The sequence below is a fragment of the Lycium barbarum genome, chromosome 10 (genome assembly GCF_019175385.1).
Source record: "Lycium barbarum isolate Lr01 chromosome 10, ASM1917538v2, whole genome shotgun sequence".
NCBI classification, from domain to species: domain Eukaryota; kingdom Viridiplantae; phylum Streptophyta; class Magnoliopsida; order Solanales; family Solanaceae; genus Lycium; species Lycium barbarum.
The window spans coordinates 70,932,702-70,959,706 of NC_083346.1; the positions used below are offsets into that span (position 1 = coordinate 70,932,702).

Sequence of the window (27,005 nt, forward strand, 5' to 3'; positions counted from 1 at the left end):
GGAATGGACAGAGAGGAGAATTTCCATTGATGGAGGTTGAATGAAGAAGAGAAAATATATAGAGGATCAAGTATGGGTCAAATTAAGGGGTGGGTTTACAAAGTGAACCTGGGTGCTTAAAATTGGGGCGGATTCTTTGTTTCTGAGCTTGTCACATGTCCTCCCGTCAAGGGCAAATTATTGCCAATGTATAACCGTAGAATTACAATTGAGCTTATACTTAAACGGAAGGTATATATAAACTATTTCGAACAGCATGGTGGTATATTTGGCCCCTTTTCCATTTTTTCTTTTGTGCAAATAATATGGGTCAATGTTGTTAAACAGAATAGAAGGGCTATATAATTTCATTGCACAAGATGAAAAATTATATATATTTACACAGGAATGGAGGATAGAATCACCTAAAAAAAATTGATGACAACAAAGAAAACTGACATGAATAATCAATTTCACTTCTTCTGGAAGCTTAGCATGCCAATGAAAGCAATGATACGACTACCTAAACCTATGAGGAGGAGAATGCACAAACAAAGACCCCAATCATGGAGACTGTATCCCCAGTTCATAAGTGCACCACAACGAGTTATGAGCCATACACCATAATACCTGAAATCAGACAAGATAATGATTCATTACATGCATTCGAATTTGAAATTATGTACGATGTATTTCACAAATTTAAGATTGTTATATACAGAGACATTACATTGATTGATTGTTTGTGTAAAATCATTCAAATTGGGATCGATCAATTATGATGTAACTTAGTCAGAACCTGCTATCGGACTCGGTGCAGTAAGAAGGAGAACAGTCAACAGTGTAAACCAGCACTTTTCACATCAACGATCCACCAACTTAGAACAAAGATATAGGCCCCACTAGAGCCCTTTTAAATCCAATAGAACCTATTCACTCTGTTTGCATTGAGGGAGGGAGTACTGTGATAATCTTTATAAATGAGTTATATGTGAAAGAAAGAAAAATTCATGCGTAATAATTAGGAATTCAATGCACTATTTGTTTTTGCAGTTTGCCTCTCATTATCATCAGCAGTATTACCAACTCATGCTTCCATAAACAAGAATAACTGAAAACAGGACTAAGATCGACAAGTAGGCATCTCTCCACTGTTGAGTGGTGACCTCGCCACCCTAGGAGTATAGCTAAGCAAAAGAAGAGGGAAAAGGAAGAAAAAGGAATCAGAGTTCAAAACACGGGAATCATACCTACATGCACATTGTTAGGTGTTAACGGATTTTCTTTTTTCTTGAAGAAAAGGACAATGTGTTTGTCATAATTGATTTTTACTTTTCCTAAAAGAAAAATATAAATCTCTTCCATATTTGACTAATCCTTTTCTTGGAGGAAAAGGTTTTGGACCTTTATAAACTGTGGATCCCACCTTCTTTACTTCACAACATCCACAATGTAGTCCTAAAGAGTTGGAGAGTTTTGCATCCGCGCGCATGAGAGAGAGAGAGAGAATATATTTATATATGCTTCTAATTCAAACATTTTAGTGGTCTTCTGTCAGGGGATGCCAAGATTTGCACAACTAGAACCATTAAAGTAACAAGCGCTGAACCATACATAGGTCATTCACTATAGAGAACTGTCATCACATACCTTTCGGCATTTGCAATGACAAATGCCTCCAGCGCCCACTTTGGATAGCATAAATCTGCCAAGATCTTGAGGAATTTACCACCATCAGTGCAAGACGCAATAAGCGTCAAAACCACAGGAACAAGAACCGAACACTAGGTATAAGTGAAGCATGTTAGTCAGAGGTATGAAAAGAAACTAACACTGCAGCAATATGACATGTTTCACGGGGAAGTCATGCTTACCAGCTGGGAGGGACCTGGTGCTAGGAAGATGGCGAATGCATAGCCCATTCCAGTCACACAATACACAAGGCACAGTAACACAATGTAATTATCCGCAAATGAAGATCTTGGATTGCAGAAAAAGTAGAACATTGATAGATATACAGCAGGCTTAATCACGGTGTTGAAATGATCTATTGTATCTTTGGCAACAAAATGAGCAATGCTACTAATGCCCGAAGCACTTTCTCTCCAATACTGTAACTTGTCCAATGCAAATGTCCTCAAAGCCGCAATTTTGCATAACAAAGCTGAAGAAGAATTATAAGAAATAAAAACTGATCAGAAATTCAGGAAAAAGAAGTTATACTCTGAACTAGTATGGACTTTAAAGCCTTGGATAATGGTTATTCAACTTACAGACAGCAATTATTGTGTGTGTATAGCCAGGTGCACCAAAGCTTTCATCCCTCACTTTGGTTAGTGATCCTAAGCAAGCTCCAGCAACCAAGAGAATGAGATAATCTATTGCTTGCATTTTTGCTTCTCGTAATCTTTGCTTACATACTCTGGGATATTTTCAAAAAGAAAAACATTATATGAGAATTCAACTGCAGCGTCAAAAAAGTTGATTTTGAAGCTTATTCACTTAAATCTGCCCATGCATCCAGCAGTGGCGTGTAAAAACAAATAACATTTTCCAACAGTTAAGTTAAACCAAACTTGCTCTGCTGCTATAACCCAATAATGACCTGATTTTCTACATAATTATCAGGAAAAGTTACAAAAGTAGCTGACTTGCCAAAATCTCCAAGTTCGATATCAACCTCAGTCAACTAGACTATAAAAACAACTTAGCCTCAATCCGAAGCAAGTCGAAATCAGCTCTATGGATCCTCATTGACCATGCCACTCCATTTAAGCTCATCCTAGATCCATGCTATACAAAGATATAATAATAAAAACAGAAAAGGTCCAAATATGCCCTTAAAGTATTTGAAATTGAGCAGATATGCCCTTCGTTAATACTTAGCTCACATATTATGTTACATCCAATAGTTGGTCCAAATATGCCCTTAATTTTACTGGAGCCCGCATTAATTTAATTAGCAGATTAATAAGCGAAAAAGGGTCAAATATGCCCTTAAAGTATGAGAAATTGAGCAGATTTTCCCTTTGTTAATAATACATGAATGATAATCGAATAAGATTTTCTCAGATTTAACCAAGTAAAAAACTAAATTTTTGGCTGACAACCCCCTTTCAACTCCACAAATTTTGTATAAAAGTGTTTCAACATTGTTTCTCCGCTTAGAAAATTGACTCTTGAGGATCGATGTTAATCCGGAAAATTATTGATTTTTTTTAGGAGTCTGGAAAATTATTGATTTAGTCAATATAATTAAAGGAAAATTATTGATTTAGTCAATATAATTAAACTTTTAACACAAGATCCACCTTTTTTTTATAATAACATGATGGAAATTATCTCGTCTTTAATTTAGGACACAAGTATAGTATAGAGAATACGTGAATCGATTATAAAAAAAACTCAGGGAACTGAAGAACAAAAAGATATTTATAAATTACAATTTTCATCACCGAAGATATGAAAGTTTATTACATCGATATATTATTTACACCCTCCATTCCAATTTATGTGAAGGTGTTTGACTGAGCACGGGGTTTAACAAATTTGAAACTTGATGTCTTGAATAAGCCATAAAAATTTTGTGACTATAAATCATTTCATTAAGGGTAAAATGGGAAGTTTGAAGTTAAACTGTTATTAATTATGGAAAGATGTCATTCTGCTTGGAACTAACTAAAAAGAAAAGTGTGTCACATAAATTGAGACAAAGATAGTACATCGTTAGTATGTAAAAATATAACAATATTAACTTAAGCTAAACTATTTACATTCATATTTAGAAATTGGTGTTTGGCTTTGGTTGTTACATAAACACCAGTAGAAAAGAAATGTTAAATCTGTACATGCTATAGAAATGTTAAACTATTAACGAAGGGCATATCTGCCAAATTTCGCTATTTTAAGGATATATTTGGCCCTTTTTCGCTGATTAATCAGTTAATTGGAGGCTTCAATTAAATTAAGGGCATATTTCGACCAACTATTGAACGGTAAGGGCATATGTGAACTAAACTACTAACAAAGGGCAGATATGCTCAATCCTCAATACTTTAAGGCCATATTTGACCCTTTTCTATAATAAGTTGAAGTTCTTTATATTTTCTACTGGCATATAAATCTCAAATAGGACTAAAAGACTCCTAGAAAACATAAGACCCAAAGAAAACATACTAATGTAACTAAAACTTAGTCCCAACTAATAGGTATTAGATACATCAAAAGAAGGAACACATACAACATAATGCCTCTTTAAAATGCCTGATCAACGTGACAGGAGACAGTTTGACAGGGAATTATCAACTTTCTGAAATGCTAGCTGTGTGCAGGCTATCTTATACATATGTTTTGAGATCAGAAGTTAACACAAAGGGTCAAATAAGTAGACAAATGAAGAAGAAGAAGGGATGCACGTATTATTTTATTTCTTTATTTTGCACCTATTTCCTTTTTCTATTTCTTTACTTTTACTTTTGGTGGTCAGAAAGAATGGATTAGGAATTAAGAGATGAATTACTTCATAATTTTCAGAAGTTGATTTATTGCCAACGGCTAGAAAAGTTTCATCAAGATAGATTCAGTTGATGACATATAATCCTAGTTTTGAGAAAATACGGGAGAAAATATTATTATTGAATTGTGTATCTACATTATTACATTGAGCCCTATTTATAGACACTACATCCTAATCCCTTTCCATGTAGAATACTATATACAAATCCTATTCCTATTCCTATTCCTATTCCTATTCTAACACTCCCCCTCAAGCTGGTGCACACAAGTCATATGTACCGAGCTTGTCACAGATGTATCTAATACGAGGACGCCTGAGTGACTTGGTGAAAATATCCGTAAGTTGATCACTCGACTTCACAAATTTAGTAACAATATCTCTGGAGAGTATCTTTTCCCTAACAAAGTGACAGTCAATCTCAATGTGCTTAGTCCTCTCATGAAATACTGGATTTGATGCGATATGAAGGGCCGCTTTGTTATCACACACAAGTTCCATATGACTGATTTCTCCAAATTTTAGTTCTCTAAGCAACTGCTTAATCCAAACTAGCTCACAAGTTGCTACAGCCATTGCTCGATATTCTGATTCAACACTAGATCGAGCAACGACACTCTGTTTCTTACTCTTCCAGGCCACCAAATTACCTCCTATTAACACACAATATCCGGATGCAGAACGTCTATCAGAGGGTGATCCTGCATAATCAACATCTATATATCCAACGATCTGCTCATGGCCTCGATCTTCGAAAAGCAATCCTTTACCTGGAGCTGACTTAATATATCGTAGAATGCGGACAAGGGGCGAATCCATAAATTGACTTACAACACTCACAAGAAATGAAATGTCAGGTCTAGTCACTGTGAGATAATTCAACTTACCAACCAGCCGCCTATATCTTCCAGGATCACTGAGTGGCTCCTCTTTTCCTGGCAGGAGTTTAGCATTCGGATCCATAGAAGTGTCAATGGGTCTACATCCCATCATACTTGTCCCCTCAAGAATGTCTAAGGCATACTTGCGTTGCGAAATAACAATACCTGACGTGGATTGGGCAACCTCAATACCTAGAAAATACTTCAGTCAGCCAAGATCTTTAGTCTGGAAATGTCGAAAGAGATGTTGCTTTAAATTAGTGATACCATCTTGACCATTGCCAGTTATAACGATATCGTCAACATAAACCACCAAATAAATACTTAAATCTGGAGCAAAATGTCGATAAAACACAGAATGATCTGCTTCAGTGCGAGTCATGCCAAACTCCTGAATTACTGTGCTGAATTTACCAAACCAGGCTCAAGAAGACTGTTTCAAACCATAAAGTGACTGACACAATCGACACACCAGATTAGACACCCCCTGAGCAACAAAACCAGGTGGTTGCTCCATATAAACTTCCTCCTCAAGATCACCATGGAAAAAAGCATTCTTAATGTCCAACTGATAAAGAGGCCAATGGCGGACAACAACCATGGATAGAAAAAGACGGACAGATGCTATTTTAGCCACAGGGGAGAAAGTATCACTGTAATCAAGCCCAAATATCTGTGAATACCCCTTCGCAACAACGTGAGCCTTAAGCCGATCAACTTGGCCGTCCGGACCAACTTTGACTGCATAAACCCAACGACAACCAACAATAGATTTACCTGAACGAAGAAGAAGAAGCTCCCAAGTACCACTCGTGTGTAAAGCAGACATCTCGTCAATCATAGCCTGTCACGATCCGAAATGAGAAAGGGCTTCACCTGTAGACTTAGGAATGGGGACAGAGGAAAATGATGATACAAAGGCATAATGGGATGATGATAGATGATGATAAGTTAAAAGGGTATAATGTGGGTTAGTATTACGAGTGGACCGTTTACCTTTCCGAAGTGCAATCGGCTGATCAGAAGGAGATAAGTCCACACTAGGTGCAGGTTCCGACGCATGATATGAATTATCTGGACCTGATGTTGGATCTGATGCTGGACGCGGTCGACGATGATAAGTTAAAAGTGGTGGCACTGTGACTGGAGATGTAGAAGTAACTGTAGATTCCTCAAAGGTCGGTGTAGGTAAAACCTGAGGTATAGGTAAGACCTCAAAGATATCAGGATGATCAGAAAGAGACCTAAAGTAAGGTTGAGACTCAAAAAATGCAACATCGGCAGACATAAGATATTGGCGAAGATCAAGTGAGAAGCAACGATACCCCTTTTGAACCCGAGAATAATCAAGAAAGACACATTTAAGAGAGCGAGGAGCTAATTTATCTGTCCCCGGAGCTAGGTTATGACAAAACATGTGCTCCCAAAAACACGAGGAAGAGAGTATAAAGATGACTGAGGATATACTATGGAATATGGAATTTGATTCTGAATAGAAGATGAGGGCATTCGATTAATTAAATGGCAAGACGTGAGGACTGCAGCGCCCCAAAAACGCTACGGAACATGGGATTCAATGAGAATAGTGCGAGCAGTCTCAATAAGACTGCTATTCTTTCTTTCTGCTACCCCATTCTACTGAGGGGTGGAGGGACAAGATGTTTGATGAATAATTCGTAGGTGAGTCATAAACTGCTGAAACTGGGAGGATTTGTATTGTAAGGTATTATCACTACAAAAAGTACGAATAGAAACACCAAATTGATTTTGTATTTCAACACAAAAACTCTTAAATATAGAGAATAACTCAGGACGATCTTTCATTAAGAATAGCCAAGTACATCGGGAAAAATCGTCAATGAAACTAACAAAATAACGAAATCCTAAGGTGAACAGACTCTACTAGGACCCCAAATATCAGAATGAACTATTGAAAAAATAGACTCTGCACGATTCTCAGCACTACGTGGAAAGGTAGTGCGAGTGTTTCCCAAATTGGCACGACTCACAATCTAATTTGGACGGACTAGACAAACTAGGCACCATCTTTTGTAGCTTGAACAGACTCGGATGTCCCAATCGTTTATGGATCAAGTCCGGAGGATCTATAACGGAGCATGCTGTGGAGGAATTAGGAGAGGTAAGTGTTAGATAGTAGAGGCCTTGTGATTCATATCCTGCACCAATCACCTGTCTCGTATTGCGGCTCTGCATAACAAAAAAATCATCAAGAAATATTATGGCACAATTTTGGGACATAGAGAACAGTGTTTAAAGTGACAGAAGATAAGGGATTAGCTTGTCCAACCCCTTTTGGTTTTGTTTGGATTCCATTGGCTAAAGTAACCGAAGGAAGAGACTGTGAATAAATAATATTTGACAAAAGTGATTTGTTACCAGAAATATGATCAGAAGAGCCTGAGTCAACGACCCACGATGGAGGGATACTAGACTGTGAAACACAAGCGAAGGGATTACCAGCAACAGAAGTATTAGGCTGAGAATCCGTGACTACTTGTGGAGATGGCTGCTTACTTGCTCGATACTGAAAGTACTCATTATATTCAACTTCAGATAAAAGCCTCGAATTTCCTATAGTGTCAGTCTGAGCAACATGAGCATTGTTGGGTGGTTGACCATGCAGAGCACGACATACGTCACGAATGTGTCCAAACTTATGACAATAACTACACTGAACATCATTGGGTAGTGGACCATGTAGAGCATGGCATACGTCGCGAGTGTGTCCAAACTTATGACAATAACTACACTTAGTTCAAGATTTTCCAAAGCGACCTACTCCTCGTCGATTATCCATAGACTGAGATGTTTGATTCTCTATGGTTTGAGATGCGAGAATAGAGGAGTCAACGGTTGGTGATGAAATCACTGTGTGATTAGGAGGCGCAGCAAGACGAATCAAACGAGAAAATAGTTTATCAATTGTAGGAACCGTAGGACTAGCCAAAATCTGATCACGCACCGAATCAAGGTTAGTAGGAAGTCCAGTAAGTGTAAGAACTAGAAACAACATCTGTCTTTGCTCCTGTTGCTTTTCAACGTTCGTAGTGACCGCCATCAACTGCTCAAATTCATCCATGTACTTGTCTCAAGTAAGTAGACATATCTGATTCCTGTTTCTTTAAGTTGGTCATCCGAAATATCACATCATAAAATCGAGCTATGTCATTAGTGTATAAAGCGCGAGCCTTTTCCCAAACTAAATAACATGTCTGGAAGCAACGGAACAAGGGCATCAATTTGGGATCAATAGATCGCCACAGAAGGCTACATAATTGAGCGTCAACTTTCTCCCACTGTGCTTTGGCCTTTCCATCTGTCTCACTAGCCTTTTCCTTTTCGTCAACCATAATAGCCTTTTGCGTTAAGTGATCTTGAACACCTTGATCCTTGCACCACAACTCAACCGAGGAAGCCCAAGCTAAATAGTTTGAACTTCCCATTAACGGTTCGGAAGTAATCATAGGGCTTGAAGTTCCGATTCCCGTGTTTTTGGAGCCAAACATATCATATCCGAGAGACATGGCTCAAAACTTCAAGTAAAACACACAAAACAGGGACAAAACTTAGCTGATGGTGCTAAGAAAACAGAGATCCAGAAATCAGCCGCCGGAAAATTTCGCTGGAAAACTAAAAGTGATCGGAAGTCAGAAATCACTGCTGGGATAGGTGCGGAATTTCTGACACACCAGGCTGGGAAAAAAAATTGTCAAAAAAGTGGCTGGCAACAGTGCAGCAGTCGCCGGAACCCTAATTCCGGCAATCAGAATAGTGCTCGCAAACTGATATGAAGTGCTCGGAAGACCTGGGCGACCTCAACTGAAGAGAAACAGATTGGAAAACAGTGCTGTATAGCCGGAAAAATAGTGCTGAACTGCTGGAAACACTGTTCACGTCGGAAAAATTGTTCCGGTGTTCTATTATGGCTCTGATACCATGTGAGAAAATACGGGAAAAAATATTATTATTGAATTGTGTATCAACATTATTACATTGAGCCCTATTTATAGACACTACATCCTAATCCTTTTCCATGTAGGATACTATATACAAATCCTATTCCTATTCCTATTCCTATTCTAACACCTAGGAACAAAGGAATTCCCTTTGATTGATATCAAATCAGAAGGCTGGAATTTCTGTGAGGAGCTTTGTTTGAGAGGAAGTAGTGGATCTTATAAAAATTGACGGGCCTTATTCACTAGATTAAAAGAACCCGATCTCTGAAAGTGTTCTTCGCTCTTCTTTTTTGGGTTTGCTTTTAGCCACAAGTGGGGGATATCCACATGTGTCCCAAAGTGCAAGGATACGTTAACAAGATCATCTTTTCTTTGTTTGTATCAACAAGATGACTTCGGCTGTGAAACTGATGCTCAAGATATTAGACCACTGTACGCGAATCAAAATATTGCTCATTCTTGCAGGAAGCTTCAGCTACACTTCTCCTCTTCAATGGCTTAAGATTCTATAGTGGGATATAGCTCACACTGGATAAATTTCTTGCCTGTCAATACTGATGTAACTCAACTAAAACTAGATACTGGTTGCAATAACAGCAAACAGATTATAAGATCAATTATCGAGCAATTCCAAGAATTTATCAGGCCACATAAATATGCACGCAACTTTGTTTAACTTGTGGGCAGTGCCAAAATTAGTGAAAGCTAGCTGGGTAATGGGTATAGAGATGATCTAGAACCCCGATTCCCAGACCGGTGGTTCACTACTTAAGAAATTCTTGAACTTACCTTTTTGTTAAGTTTTTATCTATGTATTTAATTCATAATAAAACACAGAAAGAACTCTCCAATGAAAAGAAACTGATTTTGTGAATATGTACCTTCCAATGAAGTACTTATATTGCAGAATAACATTTGGAGTTCTCCGGTTGGAGAGGTCATTTGACCTCATAAAGTTGTGCAGTATAATATCACGTTGCCGCTCCACGTTAGTCTTCATGTCTTCCCACATTTCGCCAGCAAAGGAATTTTCCTCTGTTACATGATCAAAAATTGCTTGATTGCCAATGTTTAATTCCACTGGTGAAGATGCAAGCACAGCAGCACCCTGTTGCATATCTGGGGGCACAGAATAACCATTGTGAAGCATCCACAACACAGGAAGCTCCTTGTAGTTCACATTTGAACTAGTGCTTGATTTCACCAGCCCTTCCAAAATATCTATGAAGTGGTCCGGAGGATTAACTCGTTCTGGGACATCAATACCAAGGCCTGCAAAGTAGTCTTCGACTTTCTTTACAGGACCATGGTAGACTACAAGACCACCTTTTGCTAAGAGTATCAAATCATCAAACATCTTGAATAAGGTGTAGCTGGAACAGCAAAGTGGTAAAGAGATGATTAAGAGAAAAGGAAATAATTAGCAGCCTAAAAAGTCTACTTCACTGTATCTGCAGTTTCAAAAAATCGAATGTTTTTTTGGACTTCTAGGTTGATTTCCAATATATGGTGAAAGCTAACTGCCAACAACAACAACAACAACAACATCCCAGTGAAATCCCACATCGTAGGGTCTGGGGAGGGTAGAGTGTACGCAGACCTGACTCCTACCAAGGTAGGACGGCTGTTTCCGAAAGACCCCCGGCTCAATAAAAGCATAAAAAGAAGTCAGATACGGTTAGATAAGGTTAAGAGATTCGGATAAGAGATTTAAAGCGATATGGAAATGAAATAATGCAAGCGACACAGATAATACAGGATAATCAGAGCACAAAAAATAACCGATAATAGCAAAAATCAGAGCAGATGACACAGGATAACCAAAGCACAGGAAATAACACATAATAACAGATAATAGCAGAAATCGGAGCACAAGAAATTATATTGCAATAATGCGACTACTAATAAGAACGGATAACGAGACTATCTACTAGCCTTCTACCCTAATTTGGGTCCTCCAAACCCTCCTATCTAAGGTCATGTCCTCGGTAAGCTGTAATTGCGCCATGTCGTGTCTAATTACCTCTCCCCAATACTTCTTCGGCCTACCCCTACCTCGTCTGAAACCATCCATGGCCAACCTCTCACACCTCCGCACTGGGGCATCTGTATCTCTCCTCTTCACATGCCCAAACCATCTCAATCTCGCTTCTCGCATCTTGTCTTCCACCGAGGCCACCCCCACCTTATCCCGAATATCCTCATTCCTAATCCTGTCACTCCTGGTGTGGCCACACATCCATCTCAACATTCTCATCTCGGCAACTTTCATCTTTTGAACGTGAGAGATCTTAACTGGCCAACACTCCGCCCCATACAGCATAGTCGGTCTAACCACCACTTTGTAGAACTTGCCCTTAAGTTTTTGTGGCACCTTTTTGTCACATAGCACTCCGGAAGCAAGCCTCCATTTCATCCACCCTGCCCCAATACGATGTGTGACATCATCGTCAATCTCCCCGCTGCCTTGCACAATAGACCCAAGGTACTTGAAACTACTTTTCTTCTGGATGGCCTGGGTACCAAGCCTTACTTCCAAGTCAGCCTCCTGAGTTGCTTCACTGAACTTACACTCCAAGTACTCTGTCTTGGTCCTACTCAGCGTAAACCCTTTAGACTCCAGAGTATGTCTCCAACACTCCAGCTTAGCGTTAACTCCGCTACGAGTCTCGTCAATCAGGACTATGTCGTCCGCGAAAAGCATACACCATGGCACCTCACCTTGAATTTGCCGTGTCAATCCATCCATCACCAAGGCAAATAAAAACGGACTAAGAGCTGATCCTTGATGCAACCCCATCACAACTGGAAAGTGCTCTGAGTCTCCTCCTACTGTCCTCACCCTGGTTTTAGCTCCCTCATACATGTCCTTGATCACCCTAATGTACGCCACAGGTACACTTTTAGCCTCCAAGCATTTCCATAGGATCTGTCTTGGAACTTTGTCATAAGCCTTTTCTAGGTAGATGAATACCATGTGTAAGTCCCTCTTCCTCTCCCTATACTGCTCCACCAACCTTCTCATAAGATGGATGGCTTCTGTAGTTGAACGTCCCGGCATAAATCCGAACTGGTTTTCTGAAATAGACACACCTCTCCTCACCCTCATCTCCACCACCCTTTCCCACACTTTCATAGTATGGCTTAGCAGCTTGATACCTCTATAGTTGTTGCAACTCTGGATATCTCCCTTATTCTTGTATAGAGGGATCATTACACTCGCCCTCCATTCTTCGGGCATCAATGCCGTCTTAAAGATGACATTAAACAACCTAGTCAGCCACTCCAAACCTTCTGGGGCCGCGCTCTTCCAAAATTCCCCCGGAATCTCATCAGGTCCGGTTGCTCTTCCCCTGCGCATCCTACGAACAGCACCCTTAACCTCATCAACCTTAATACTCCTGCAATAGCCAAAGTCGCGACGCCTTTCTGTATGTTCTAAATCACCCAACACAATGTCTCTGTCCCCTTCTTCATTCAAGAGTTTGGAGAAGTATGACTGCCATCTCCGTCTAATGACAGTTTCCTCTAGCAATACTTTGCCATGCTCGTCCTTGATGCATTTTACTTGATCCACATCACGTGCCTTTCTCTCCCTTGCCTTGGCTAGCCTGAACAATTTCTGTTCCCCTCCTTTCTCTTCTAGGTCAGCATACATGCGTTCAAAAGCTGCCGTTTTTGCCGTCGAAACCGCCAACTTCGCCTCCTTCCTCGCCATCTTATAAAGTTCTGTATTCGTCCACTTCTCCACCTCATCCTTGCTTTCTATCAACTTCGCATACGCCACCTTCTTTGCTTCCACCTTCCCTTGAACTTCTCCATTCCACCACCAGTCCCCTTGATGCTGACCACGACTACCTGTCGAGACCCCCAACACTTCCCTTGCTACCACCCTAATGCAATTAGCCGTCTTATCCCACATACTGGTCGCATCCCCACTACTATCCCAGGCCCCCATATCCTTCAATTTCTCTCCCATCTCCAGGGCACTAATAGTGGTTAAACTCCCCCATCTGATCCTAGGTCGGTCCTCCACGACCCTCTTCTTCCTCGTCATCTTGATCGCTAAATCCATCACCAAGAGCTTATGTCGGGTTGTAAGATATTCGCTCGGGATGACCTTACAATCCTTGCACAGACCTTTATCATCCTTCCTAAGGAGTAAAAAGTCAATTTGAGTCTTAGCCACCGAACTACGGAAAGTTACCAAGTGTTCCTCCTTCTTTGGGAAACTCGAATTAGCTATCACCAATCCAAAAGCTCTTGCAAAATCCAAAAGTGAGACTCCTCCTCCATTCCTGTCCCCGAAGCCAAAGCCTCCATGCACATCATCATAACCTCCCGAAATAGGTCCGATGTGTCCATTGAAAGCACCTCCCACGAATAGCTTCTCAGTAGGCGGTATGCCTCCCACTAATTCGTCCAAATCCTCCCAAAAGCGCCTCTTCTCCTCGTCGCCTAAGCCCGCTTGCGGCGCATATACACTAATAATGTTCAAAGTGAGTCCTTCAACGACCACCTTAATCGACATCATCCTATCAGTGACTCTCCTAACCTCTACCACCTGATCCCTTAATTCACTATCTACTAAAATGCCCACCCCATTTCTATACTTCGACCTACCAGAGAACCACAACTTATACCCGTCTACCTCCTTAGCTTTAGGACCTACCCATTTGGTCTCTTGGATACAAGCTATATTAATCTTCCTCTTCTGAAGAATCTTAACTAGCTCTATGGACTTCCCCGTTAACGTTCCAATGTTCCAAGATCCTACTCTCAACCTAGACGCTCCTTTAACCCACTTACCCCTCCTAACCCTCGCCCCCGTCTAACTGCCTTTTTTTTTTTTTTTTTTTTTTTGAGAATGGTAATGTTAAAAGCTAACTGCCTATTGTTGGAGGATTAAGCTAAGATTTCAGTGAAAGACAACAGGAAGCATATTTATCAATCAGAAGGAAACTCTACTAGCTAGAAGAAGATTTCTTCTGTTCTAAAATTTATTCAATTAATTTATTGCTGCCAAACATTAGAATTAGACTGCATGCTTTTGCAGTTGTGGCTGCAAGACTAGTACCTATAAACAGAAAGGATGAATATTTGCGTATCAGAATCCAAGTCAACAAATTCCAGAGGTTACCTTGGCTGATGGACAACCATGCATATATTGACTCCTTCAAGGGCTTCACGTCGAAGTGCTCTAAGAAGTAATTGAGAAGATGAACTGTCCAGTCCAGATGTAGGTTCATCCAGAAATAGAAGTGATGGTTCCATTACCAACTCTAGCCCCACATTTACTCGTTTCCGTTGGCCTCCAGAGATACCTCGCTTCTCCATTGTTCCAACCAAGGAACCCCGCACACTCTGTAAGCCCAAGAAATCAATGACTCTCTCAACAATGAGAACCTTGTCTTGCTTTGGCAAATCTGCTGACAACCTTAAAAAATACAAAAGGTTAACAAGTTTATCTTTTGAACTACCAGCTAAAGAGATCAGATCAACTTGCGATACAAGCCACTAGCCAGCAGTAGTCAATAGAACAATGTGTTTTCTGCTTATTACGGCGATTTAGAAGTAACTGATAATTTTGAAATATACCCTGTGCCGAACATTATAACATGAGTTCCAAGGACATTTTTTAATGATAAAATAATGGAGAGTCCCAAGGACATAATATAGAATGGAACCAACTATTACACACCTGCACCTTGCACTGAACCATAGATTCTCCTCAACAGTCAAGTTGCCATGCACAATATCATCCTGTGGAACAAAACCGACGATTTTTCTGTACGAACAGATTGGTTCTGATTTTCCATTTATAAGGATGGAACCAGAAGTTGTACATCCAACAGCTTTTCCTGCCAGAGCTGAAAGGAGAGTAGTTTTACCTGCTCCTGATGGACCCATGACAGCAGTAATATGACCAGGCATGATTTTTCCATTAACAGATCGTAAAAGATGCTTCTTTTTTCCTTTCAAAGTAACAGTTAAATCTGTAAAACCTATCTCAATTACAGGTCTTTTCTTGAAATCAGTATTTGTGGCCATTGAGATTACACCAGAGAAAGTAAGGTTTTTATTCTGCTGTTGTTGAGCTTTTTCTCTCTCAAGTTGTGCATATGCATACTTAAAAATTTGGCTATGAGTATGAATATCTTTCGCTTTGGGCTTTTTGGTTTTCAAATTTTTTTCTTTGATCTCCAAACTGAAAGATTCTGAACTATCAAAAGTTTGTTCTTCAATTTCATTAATCATCTCCATCAAGGGACTGGATCCTGTTTCCTCTATCTCAGATGCGCTTTGCGATTTCTTGGACACTGAAGAAGAACTGCGCTCCTTTGATGGATATGAATTACCATCCGTATCAGTATATTCCTCATTCAGTACTGTGATCTTGTCACTTGTGACATTTCGCTTGCGAGAAAATTTACGAGAAAGCTGGCCTTGCAATTCAACTGCATGCTTTTTAGCAGCCTCTTTTGCAGCTTTCCACCTTGCACGTGCCTGTATCTTTTCTTTTACAACTTTTGCAGCTGCTTCCCGGGATCTAGCAAGTCTCCTTTCTCGTATGGTGATGATTTGGTCCGAACAGTTGTAAATTATAAGTAGAAGCGTGGCTAAAGCTGCCTGCAAGGATGAGTCTTGAACATCAAAACAATGAAGATATTCAAATACTAAAGAGCGGGACCAATTTCAACTTCAGCACTGGGAAGGTAGCACAACAATATCTGAAACTTGTTATCACCAGAAGGGTTGCTGCTACTCCTTATGGAAACAGAATAGAAAACTTTAATTGTAACACAGTTATTTTATTGCATTACTGAATCCAGTTCTCACTTCATATAAACCTAGAGCAGCTAGAAACTATGAAGGCATATCAGGCAGGCAGTGACTTGATAATAGTCAAAACTTACTATGAGCATCCCCCCATATGCATGAATATTCTGACTTGAGGTGTTTGGATTACATGAAGTCAACTTGAAGCATGCTGCAAGTCCATCAAGAGGTGAATGTTTCATGAAGCAGCACCATTGGAGAAAGAATCTAAATTCATGCAATTGACTTTATGGAAATACAAATGCATTTGTTATTCATTTTGAATGAAAAGAGTTTTATTTAGCAATGTATTGCAAATAATTGGTCACGCTCCACCTGGAACTTACGTTTCTCAGCCGTAGAACCTGTGGGGCAGTAATTCCTGTAATTACAGGGTAAAGATTAGCCCTGAAAGGACATAAGAGGAGTAAAATTGATGAAATATCACCAAAGAAGTGTGTTGTGCAAGTACAACTAAGTGACACGGATTTCACAAGGGATTTATGTAATCAGATATCAGCCTGATTTCAAAATTTTACAGCTAGAAGATAATTGGACTTTTATCAGGTGTTGAGAGAGAAACTACAACCCACTGCTGCAAGGATTCTTCTCTGTATTTGTTGGACAATATGATCCTGCGGAACAGAATACCTCTGAGCTGCTGCGAACATCAGACCAAATGTTTGCCCCACCACAAGTATGATTTGGCTGCCCAGGAGGTAATTGATAACTATATCTACAGAAACCAATAAACATGTTATGTAAACAAAAAGTGAACAGTAGCAAGTAAAAAAATCAGAGCGGCCTTGTATCAAGAATCTGAACTCACGGTTCGCATATTCCAGTATTCACATTGAGTGTGGCAAGTGGGCAGTAGGAACCTAAAGGGCAGGCTAGAAAAATGAAAAAGCTATCAGACATCTTTTCTTTTGTTAAGAATCAGCAAGTAAGGTACTTATCAGAAGAACATAGAAACTAAGATTAAGAAGTTGTACACATGTAACCAAAATAAGTGAAAAAATAGCGCAACACTTAACTATTCCATTTAATGCATACATATATTGAGGGCATTGTTGTAAAACATCAAATTACTGGAAGTGGCACTATATGCTGAGTCAACAGAAATCCCTTTTACAAACTTGTTCATGAAGGATGTCAATGTATAAGTTAATTATATATATCTGTGACAAAGCTTGAACTAAATATCATCGTCTAGAGACAGATTCAGTACATCATACCAGAACCCGGCACAAGTAGTTTTTGAGAACCTAACCAGCTATTTAACTCAGGATTGAGGAAAGGGGGTAAAAAAGTAGGAAAAACTCTTAGGTTGATATTCCTATGTACAATCAAATAATGAGACAATCTTGTTTATTTTCCAATAAAACAACAATAGATGCTCCTTGTTTAACTGTAACTGCAGTGGGCTACTTATCTCTTATATTGTTTTACCAATAAGGCTACCGCAGGCATGCTTACATACAAGAATTTTACTGTCCACTCACAGGAATCTACAAGATAGTTATTATTAATTTTTTTGAAAAGCTTATGATGTTTAGTTATATACTTACGTATCATACAAGTAAGACCGTTAGGACAGAAGAAACCCTCACAGCAAGGCTGACAAGCAACAGTTCTCGCTGGTATTTCTCGAGAATTTCTTAAGTCAGGATTCTGATCCGAGCCAGTGCTACATGCCCATCCTGGTTCACAGCCTGGAACCCAAGAGGTCAAATTACAGTTTCTGTTGGGCGTTAAATAATTGGACCCTGATGTTATGGTGTTACTGAAGTAGAAACTAATTTCTGCAGCAGTACACAACCTGCGTTGAATATCCCCTGTTCAATATATAACTTTCATCAGATCATCGAACTGTAAGAGTGATTAATGGCACGAAATGTTTAGCAATAGGAAAGAAAAAGACATCAGATCAAGTCTGTTCCACCATCATTTTCACTTCCATACAACAAACATCAACGAGAAGACGAGAAACAATCATATAAAACTCAGAGCAAAAGAAAAACAATAGTAAAGGGAGAAAGTGTTTCAGTTCAATGAGATGAATTGGGTCCAATTCAGCACATACTAGCTTTGAGAAAAATTGCCAAACAAAATAACTGGACTACTTGACATGAAAATATATATAAGATCAATCAGGTCAATCTAAAACCTAACTGAATCTATAATTTCTAAGGAAATATATGTAAGTATATGTTAACAATGGGATGTATGTTGGTCTGCTGTAGGTGGTGGGGTCAGTGAAAAGATATGGCGGAGAAAGATTCCAGCATGCATTTGGTGGACAGTTTGGAAGGAAAGAAACTCCAGATGTTTTGAGGACACAACACAAGTAATTTCATCCAGAGGATAAAATTGAATTGTATACTACTTTTCCATTTTTGGTGTAAACCAAACTCTGTAAATGATTGGAACCATACTTTAAGTCATAGAATCCCTGTAAGTTTTTGTATAGGGGAATGTCTAATGTTTTGCATCATCTTTTAAGAACCACCTTTGTGCTGATGACTATATACATCTAAATATATGAAACATGTTACCAATTTCAAAAAAACCCACAGGACATATAGTTTGCTAGTGATGAGATACAATCGTAACCATCAGGGCGCCTTTGGCTTTCACCACAGTTTATTGCAAAAGCTCCATTAATACATCAAAACAATAAAGTGGAAACTCATAATTGGCTTCAAATAGAGGCTGTATAAAATGGAAAGAAGACTAACTTCTATTTTCAGTATTTCCTTCTAAAAGATTCCTCAACACCTCATATCTGGAAGCTTATACTTGTGACTTTGACAATTAGAGAAGTTTTAGGAGAATTTTATCTTCTATGTATCCATTTGCTTTGATTGGAATAGCATGACAACATGAAGTGTATGTGTAAGTTTTTGAACTTTGTACATTGATAGTTCAACAAACTCTATACACCGAGTCTCTGCTTTTAATCAGAGGCTCTTTTCAAAGAATGCCATCATCCAACAATCCGACTTAAAAGGGAGCTAGGAAGCTTCTTTTTAAGTTATGTATTGATTTTTCCTTATGTAAATGAATTTATCTTTCTCTCTTCTCAATATCCTTTTCTATGAACAAAAAAAAAGGCTTTGGATATTTCCAGGGAAGAAATGAATGGAAAAAGAATGAAAAAGAGCAAAAACAAGGGAAAGGGCAAAAAGAAAAAAAAAAGAAAAAAAGAAAAGGAATAATACAAGACTGATGTATTATTGTAGTCTGGGATGAAAAGAGATTAAGAGCTCACACCTGTTATATTTTGTGGAACTCTGCCACATTAATGAGTTTCATATTTGCAGCTAACACCATGAATGCATCCCAAGGATGAAGTTAGACAAACAGAAAAAGCTTGCTGGAATGCTCTGTATCACCTCAGAGTCATAGATTCTAGTGTCAGCTGATATTTAGATTTTGTACGGATTTTTAAAACTGATTGGACCGACCATCTTCTGCCAAAGCGTTCAAAAGTCTAGGTAAGAGAACTCAGAATGAAAAGGAGCTTAAGTAGTCTATAAATATATCGGATCAGGACTAGACAATTGAAGAAAAGAAGTGGACCTTAGCTAGTTGGTCGCCTGTCTCACTCCTATCGAGTACCAAAGAAGCTATATGGATTGCCATTCACCTGGATAGAATACCTGACAATTGAGATGAAAAACTTGATCCATTTCCTCCATCTAGCACCAAAACCCATCTTTATCATAATAAAGTCGAGGAACTGCAGATTTTGCTAATTATAAGCCTTCACAAGATCCAATTTGCACCGATACCCTTGCTTTCTTCTCGAATCACCCATTTCATTTGCAACCAATTGCATCTACAATTTTATTGGTTCCCACAAAGGCATTCGTCGAAGTCCCACTGTCTCATCCAAAATCTTTTTTAGTCTCTACTGAAAAGCACCTTAGATATAAGCTTATAGATGTTTCCCACGAGACTAATAGGTCTATAAACTCTGATACTGAAAGCTCCCTCTCTTTTTGGAACAATGACAATGAAAGAAGTGTTGAGGCATTTTTCAAACTCCCCCGTAGTCTGGAAAGACTCTATGGTCCACATCACCTCATCTTAAAGTGCCCCAACACTGGTAGAAAAATGCCAAAGTGAAACCGTCTGGTCCTGGAGCTTTATTTCCCTACACAACTCGCAACAGCCTGCCTTACCTCCTCTTCCCCAATGTCCCTCTCTTGCCAAATCATTCTATCATCCCTAATTTGATTAAACTCTCCCCACCCCACCCCCCACCCCCCCAAATTTAGGCCTACATTCTGCCTCCTTCCAAAACAACTGCTAATAGAAACCCACAATTGCCCCTCCTACCTCCTCTTCCCCCTCAAGCACTAGCCCACTCAATTCAACTGATTTAGTGAAATTCCTCCGCGTGTTGCCACCGTTACCCTGTGACAAAATTTTGTATTAGAATCTCCCTCCTCCGACCATAAGATCCTTGATTTTTGCCTCCAACTAATCCCTTGAGCTAATGTTAAAGAAGCTAGCTCACTCTCCATAGTTGTGGTTAGCTCGATCAAAGTTAAGGCATCGAGTGCCGGTCCATTCCTCCAGATTTGAGGCGTGACAGGGAGGGTTGTGAGTATTGTAAAACCCATCTTGTTAGAAATGAAGACTCGAAAAATATTATTGAATTGTGTATCTGCATTATTACACTGAGCCCTATTTATAGACACTACATTACAATCCTTTTCCACTTAGGATACTACATTACAATCCTTGTATCGATTAAAGCAATCCCCAAGACAATCGTACAAGAGGTTTGATTCCTTTATGTTGGGTCATGGTTATTCGAGGAGCATGTATGATCGTTGTTTTTTACTTTTGAAAGTTAAATGATGGTTCATTTGTTTACTTATTGTTATATGTTGATGACATGCTCATTACTGCTAAGGATTTGCAGAAACTCACAACTTGAAAAGTCAACAGAAAAGTGAATTTGAAATGAAAAATTTGGGAGCAGCTACGAAAATCCTTGGCATGGAGATCAATAGAGATCGAGGAGCCAACAGGCTATTCCTGACCTAGAAAAAGTACTTGGAGAGGTTTGGCATGAAAGATACTAAACCAGTTAGTCTTGCTACTCATTTTAAGTTATTAGCTGCTCAATCACCACAGTCAGTGAAAGAAACGAGGTATATGACACAAATACCATATTCCAGTGCAGTTGGCAGTATTATGTATGCAATGGTGTGTACACGTCCAGACATTTCACAAGCAGTAAGTGTGGTAAGCCGATATATGGCTTCCCCTGGTAAAGCACATCGGAAGGCTGTGAAATGGATTCTCGGATACTTGCGAGGTGTTTGGGTTTGGGAGAAATACTACCACTTTAGTTGGTTTTGTAGACTTAGATTATGCAAGTGATCTTGGCAAAAGAAGATCACTGACAGGTTACGTATTTTGTATTGGTGGTTGCACTATCAGTTGCAACATGTAGTAGCTTTATCTACAACCGAAGCAGAATATATGGCAGTGACTGAGGCGATCAAAGAAGCCTCATGGTTGAAGGGTCTACTTGCTGAACTCAATTTACACCAAGGTGGTATTACCCTTTTCTATGATAGTCAAAGCGCTATTCACTTGACTAAAGATAAGATATATCATGAGAGGACAAAAGCCCAAACACATTGATATCAAGTATCATTTCATCTGAGAAATCATTGTTGAAGGAAAAGTCTTTGTTCAAAAAATCAACACTAGAGACAATCCTGCCAACATGTTTACAAAATCTTTCTCAATTGACAAGTTCAAGCTTTGCTTGAATTTGATTGGCGTTTACGTAGAACAATTTAGCCCATCAGGATTTTGCGGAGGAGGAGCAAATTTACTATATCAGTCAAAATAAGGCCAAGGTGGAGATTTGTTATGTGTCCATGTTTGGCCATAACAATTTTGTCACAACAAGTTCCATAACAAGTTTTGTCATAACAATTTATGCCATCAAGTTGCATATCCTGTTGCCTATCAAGTTGCAAAAGAAAGTTGCAGATGCCAATCAATTTTAATCGGCTGATTTAGTGGAAGCTATGGGTTCATCCTTACGTTCAAGACACACCAATTTGAGAAGAACTACTTGAGTTTGCTCTCATCCTTTTAGAGTATTTTGTAAGAGAGTGGGTGTTGGGAAACACTTGTGTGAACCTTTTCGTTGGAGTGATCTTGTGAGGTTAGTATTTGGGATTAATTAGAGTATTTCCTCTAATTTTGTACTCTCTTTTATACTTTTGTTGGTATAGGGAAATTGCTCCTCTCCGCTTGTGGACGTACCACGTTAAATTTGTGTCTCCTTTGTCTGCTTTATTTTTCGTTATTATCAACTTGCATTGTCTTTATTATTGTCATTATAACGTTGTTTGGCTAAATTCCTCACCCGAGTTCCCGATACTAACAGTATCCTTTACGGCATTTTAGTCTTCTATGTCATTTAACCATTTTTTGCCAACAAAAAGCTAACAATGATGAGATAACATGAACGAGGCAACATACAAAATCTGAGGAAGATTGGAGGCGATTTGAAGTGATTTGAAGACAAAATTCGTAGTCAATTGAGTAGAAAAATTTCTCTGCGATACATTATACATGGAAATATACAAATACACAAAGGATATACAGGAGATACACATCTCATCTTCTTCCATGTTCATCGTCTACTTCAAATTTGGCTTAAATTTCATTTCAAACCACCTCAAATCGCCCCAAAATTGAGATTCAAGCTCCTTAAGATGTACCCAACCCAATCTATTCCAACAACACCGACTCGAACAAAATTTAATTTTGAAAACCCAAATTTTCAAATTCAAGCTTATCGAGTTTGAAATTTTGAAATACCAACGCGGGAATTTTTGGAATGAATTTTGAAATACCAACGCCGGAAGGAATTTTGAAATACCAACGCCGGAAGGAATTTTGAAATACCAACGTTTAATGAACCGAGTGCATTTAAATGGGTCCTAATAATTAGCAGTGTGACTGGAGCACAGCCAATTGAAAATACAACAGTGCAAGTAAAGAGGACAGCTTGTTGGTAATATTTGAAGGCATTTGATAGTAGATCCTAGTTGTGGAATAATTACAAGAGCCTATGAGAGAAATTAGTGCTTCGGTTAAGCCTGTAAACGTGGTAATTTTTTGCTCTGGGCTGCCAAACTGGATAGTTTTCTAAAAATAAAATAGGAGAAACAAGAAGAGATTGATATGCTGTATTTTAAAAGCCTAATGTAATTCTATACAAGATTGTAATATCTAGAAATAAATTTCCCTTGAACATGCCAGCAAATTTATCTAATTGGTCCGTTGAGAACTAAACTTGTTTCACCGATCGAAAAAGTGAATGCTACCATTGTAAATAACAGCTTTATGACTTGATTAGCTACGAGTTACAATCTGACGATCCGCAAAATTATCAGCAAAAGAAGTTACTATAAAAGCCGACTTTATTTCAAAAGGATGTCAAGAATGGACAGAATAAAACTTGGTGCTAATTGTCTCCTATTGTTTTTTTTTTTGTTGTTGGTAATTTATGCCAGTAGTCTCATTTATATCCACATAGTAAATGAAGTCATTTTATTCTCTTCCAAACATTTGTCTGTAGCACTTCATTTGGTGTAAAATAGAAGTTGAAAATGGGAAGTACCTTTAGTTCTGGTAACACAAGCACTGAGAAAAGCGATATTGGATGAGTAATTGAAGGCATGGTTCCATTCTTCATCTCTGCAACACATCATCATATCATTAAGAATAGGCAACATACACATCCGAAAACATAATAGTGAATAAACCACGATTGGACCGAAATATTTACCGATTTAGAATGCAGAATTTGAATTCATCCGCAAATTGGTTGTCGAAAAGGTTTTGAGTGAGATTGTATATACGGTTATATAGAGTTCGAGTAACTAAATCAAGCACAGCAGGATTATCGAGTTGTGAGGCACCGTTGTCTAAGGATTGACTCAAAACAAACTGCAAATTGAGTAAGCTCAACAGGACCACAATGACACCCACTTGAAATGGCCGGTGGGTCGCTGCCATAGTTTAGGATATGAAAAACAGGACAAGAGCTTGAGATTTGCGGGTCTATATAAGAAAAGGAAAATGGTGACTACTCATGGCAGTTGCAGAGAGTAGTGGGTCCCATTTTCTGCAATTCAAAGAAGACCATGTCTTGGTCTGAACTAGCATATTATAAAATTATACTGCTCCCGTTGCACTTGCCGGATCTCTATTTGCCGAATTGTTTGAACATTTCTTCATTTATTATATCCTTTTTAACTCTTTGTTTCGATGAATAGGCCGGCCAAGTCAAACCTGGAACATCTTATCTTGCACGTCTACAAGATTAGGATTTTAGTATGCATTGAACCTTTAAGCATGTATGCTACATTAATTGAAACCTTGAATTAACTTAATATCATCATTATTTAAGAAAAACAGTTTTTAAATGTTAGTAATTGATAAAATTGAAATGATACAAGGAAGATTAATATAATTTCTAAAATCAACCATCAAAAATTATAGTTTAATGACATAACAGAAGTTTTTTTGCACAATAGGTAAGAATTTGATTTTCACTTTCCTTTTGTCCTCACCTTCATGAATCCGCGATTTTTGTAGCACAAAAAAAAAAAAGTTAAACCAAACTAGCACAAAAAAAAAAACATTAGTAGGTTTCACGCACTAAATTAGTGCGTGAAAGGACCAAACTACAAAAATGCAACTTGAGCCTTTCACGCACCAATTTTGTGCGTGAAGGAGCTGTTTTGTTTTTTTTTTTTTTTTTTTTTTTTTTTTTTGTGTTACCTTTCAAATCACATTTTTTTCATACTTTGGGCAAAGATTAGTCATGTCTCAAAATCCCAAAATATCAATATTTTATATAAAACTTAATATCTTTTTTTGCGTACAATAATATCGGCTCATTACATCAAGTCCACCTAAACGTTTGGATCGTCGTTTTAGGGGTTCTAAAGTGCCCCGAAGTAAGTTTTGAAACTTGTCATATTTATAGGGTTTTGATTTAAGTGTTTTATTATATTTGAATGTACAAATATAAATATTTGATTTAATAATAATTCATCCAATACGAGAGGTTTATACTAATTAAAAAATAATTCATTCCATTTAATTACAATACTAATTCAAAGCACTACAATAATAAATTACAATAACAATACAATCTTCAAGTTCTAGAGGCTCTATTACTTCGAGACGTGCTTGTACTACCACGGCCTTGTTGCCCACACGAACGCTTGTCATGGCCATATTGCTTACATGTAGAGCACTTGCAAGAGTAAGTTATTTCACTAACATCCATTTGATTGGGTCTACGACTCCGTGAGTTAATGCCCAATTTCCTGATGTAATCCTTGTTAGCAACCATCGAAAACGGCTCGTTTGGCCAATAAGCTTCATTACCAAGTGGGTGGAATTGGCCGGAATATGCTCTAAGGTAATTGTGGACCTTGTATTCCCCCGCCACATAACTTGTTACCGTTTTTCTCATTCTCTCGAAGCACTTGACAGCATCAGAACACGGCATGTGGTACGTTTGTCACTTACCACAAGTGCATGTTCTTGTTGCCTCATAAACGGTATGCACGTTTCCACCTTTACCGTTGTAATAACCCGTCCTAACTTCATACACATGTTGAATTGGGTCATACTCGGTCATTTGGTGATGCTCATATTTTTTTCTATAATGCTCCATATTTTCTAAGGGCTTTGGCATCCATGTCCCGCCGTCGGCTAACATCGCTCTGGCCTGCCTTGTTCTAACAACAAATCGCTCCACAACCTGCTTGAAAGTCATTCTCACCATTGCGGTGACAGGTAGTCCTCGAGCAGATTTCAGCAAGCCATTGAAAGAATCTGAGCTGTTTGTTGTGAGCATGCCCCATCTTTTGCCTCCATCAGCATGAAGCGTCCATTTTTCAACTTCGAGCTTCATCAACCAAACGTATGCGGGTTCACTGGTTACCTCTGCATTATTAGCTATTTCATCGTCATCACTTGATGATGACTCATAATAATTAGGAAAATCTTCATTATCAAGTGCATTCATCCTCCTACACGAAAAGTAACATATTTTAAATACCAACATCATATATATATACAGATAATTTAATATCAAGGTGATGAACTTACTGTTGTTCATGAGCACTGTCATGGTGTGGAGAATGATCAACTCCACCGAACTGAGAGGATTGACCAACATCCATATTTGGTACCACTGGTGAGTTTTGAGAATAGTTCCTATAAAGATTCGAAAACTGGTTATTTACCAATTCATACAACAAACACGTGCTACTACACATAATAATAATATGAAAAATCCATATTTACCAATTTTCATTGTAAGCTTGATTAAATTGCTGGCTTAGATTTTCCAGCGGCACTTGACCACTCAAAATGTCTCCATAAGAACTAAAGTCCCCATAAGTGTTACCATGAATAGGCTGGACTTGAGGGACTTCTTCTCGAGGTATCTTTTCAACATACATCTCAAGAACATTAATGAATACTAAATCACGATATTCTTCCGGCGATCCCAAATAATCACTCAAAGATTCATCATCGTTGATATTGTGCATGTCATAATGCACTACACCGTTTGATATTGTTTGTGGATATCTGCCAGTTAGTGAGATTCCAAACTCAATGGGTCTAGTTTTCATTCTTTTGTGCATGTAACTGACTAGTGTTTCATAATTTAAAGTTGTTGGAAATTTAACATGGGCTTTTGGTTTGATACTATAACGAATGGAGTAATTGTCCTCAGTGATATCTCTATCCCAA

General features: G+C 38.6%; 1 protein-coding gene across 1 annotated transcript; it reads right to left on the minus strand.

Moving 5' to 3' along the window:
• Window positions 1-331: 331 nt before the first annotated feature.
• Window positions 332-24,563, minus strand: LOC132614822 (ABC transporter G family member 24-like). Its single transcript, XM_060329369.1, has 14 exons — window positions 24,013-24,563; window positions 23,845-23,921; window positions 17,744-18,010; window positions 17,002-17,065; window positions 16,762-16,908; window positions 16,520-16,554; window positions 16,271-16,344; window positions 15,055-15,983; window positions 14,494-14,790; window positions 10,235-10,726; window positions 2,253-2,401; window positions 1,854-2,143; window positions 1,630-1,763; window positions 332-609 (listed from the first exon to the last, which is right to left on the minus strand). The coding sequence occupies exons 1-14, from the start codon at window positions 24,240-24,242 to the stop codon at window positions 453-455; spliced, it is 3,342 nt and encodes a 1,113-aa protein (XP_060185352.1). The 5' UTR covers window positions 24,243-24,563; the 3' UTR covers window positions 332-452.
• Between the last annotated feature and the right edge of the window lie 2,442 nt (window positions 24,564-27,005).

Coding starts and splice junctions, on each gene's coding strand:
- LOC132614822 (XM_060329369.1), bottom strand. CDS start 24,242: ATGGCAGCGACCCACCGGCCATTTCAAGTGGGTGTCATTGTGGTCCTG. Junction 17,066..17,743: donor CGGTCTTACTTGTATGATAC/GTAAGTATATAA, acceptor TCATTTTTCTAG/CCTGCCCTTTAGGTTCCTAC. Junction 16,909..17,001: donor AATACTGGAATATGCGAACC/GTGAGTTCAGAT, acceptor TGGTTTCTGTAG/ATATAGTTATCAATTACCTC.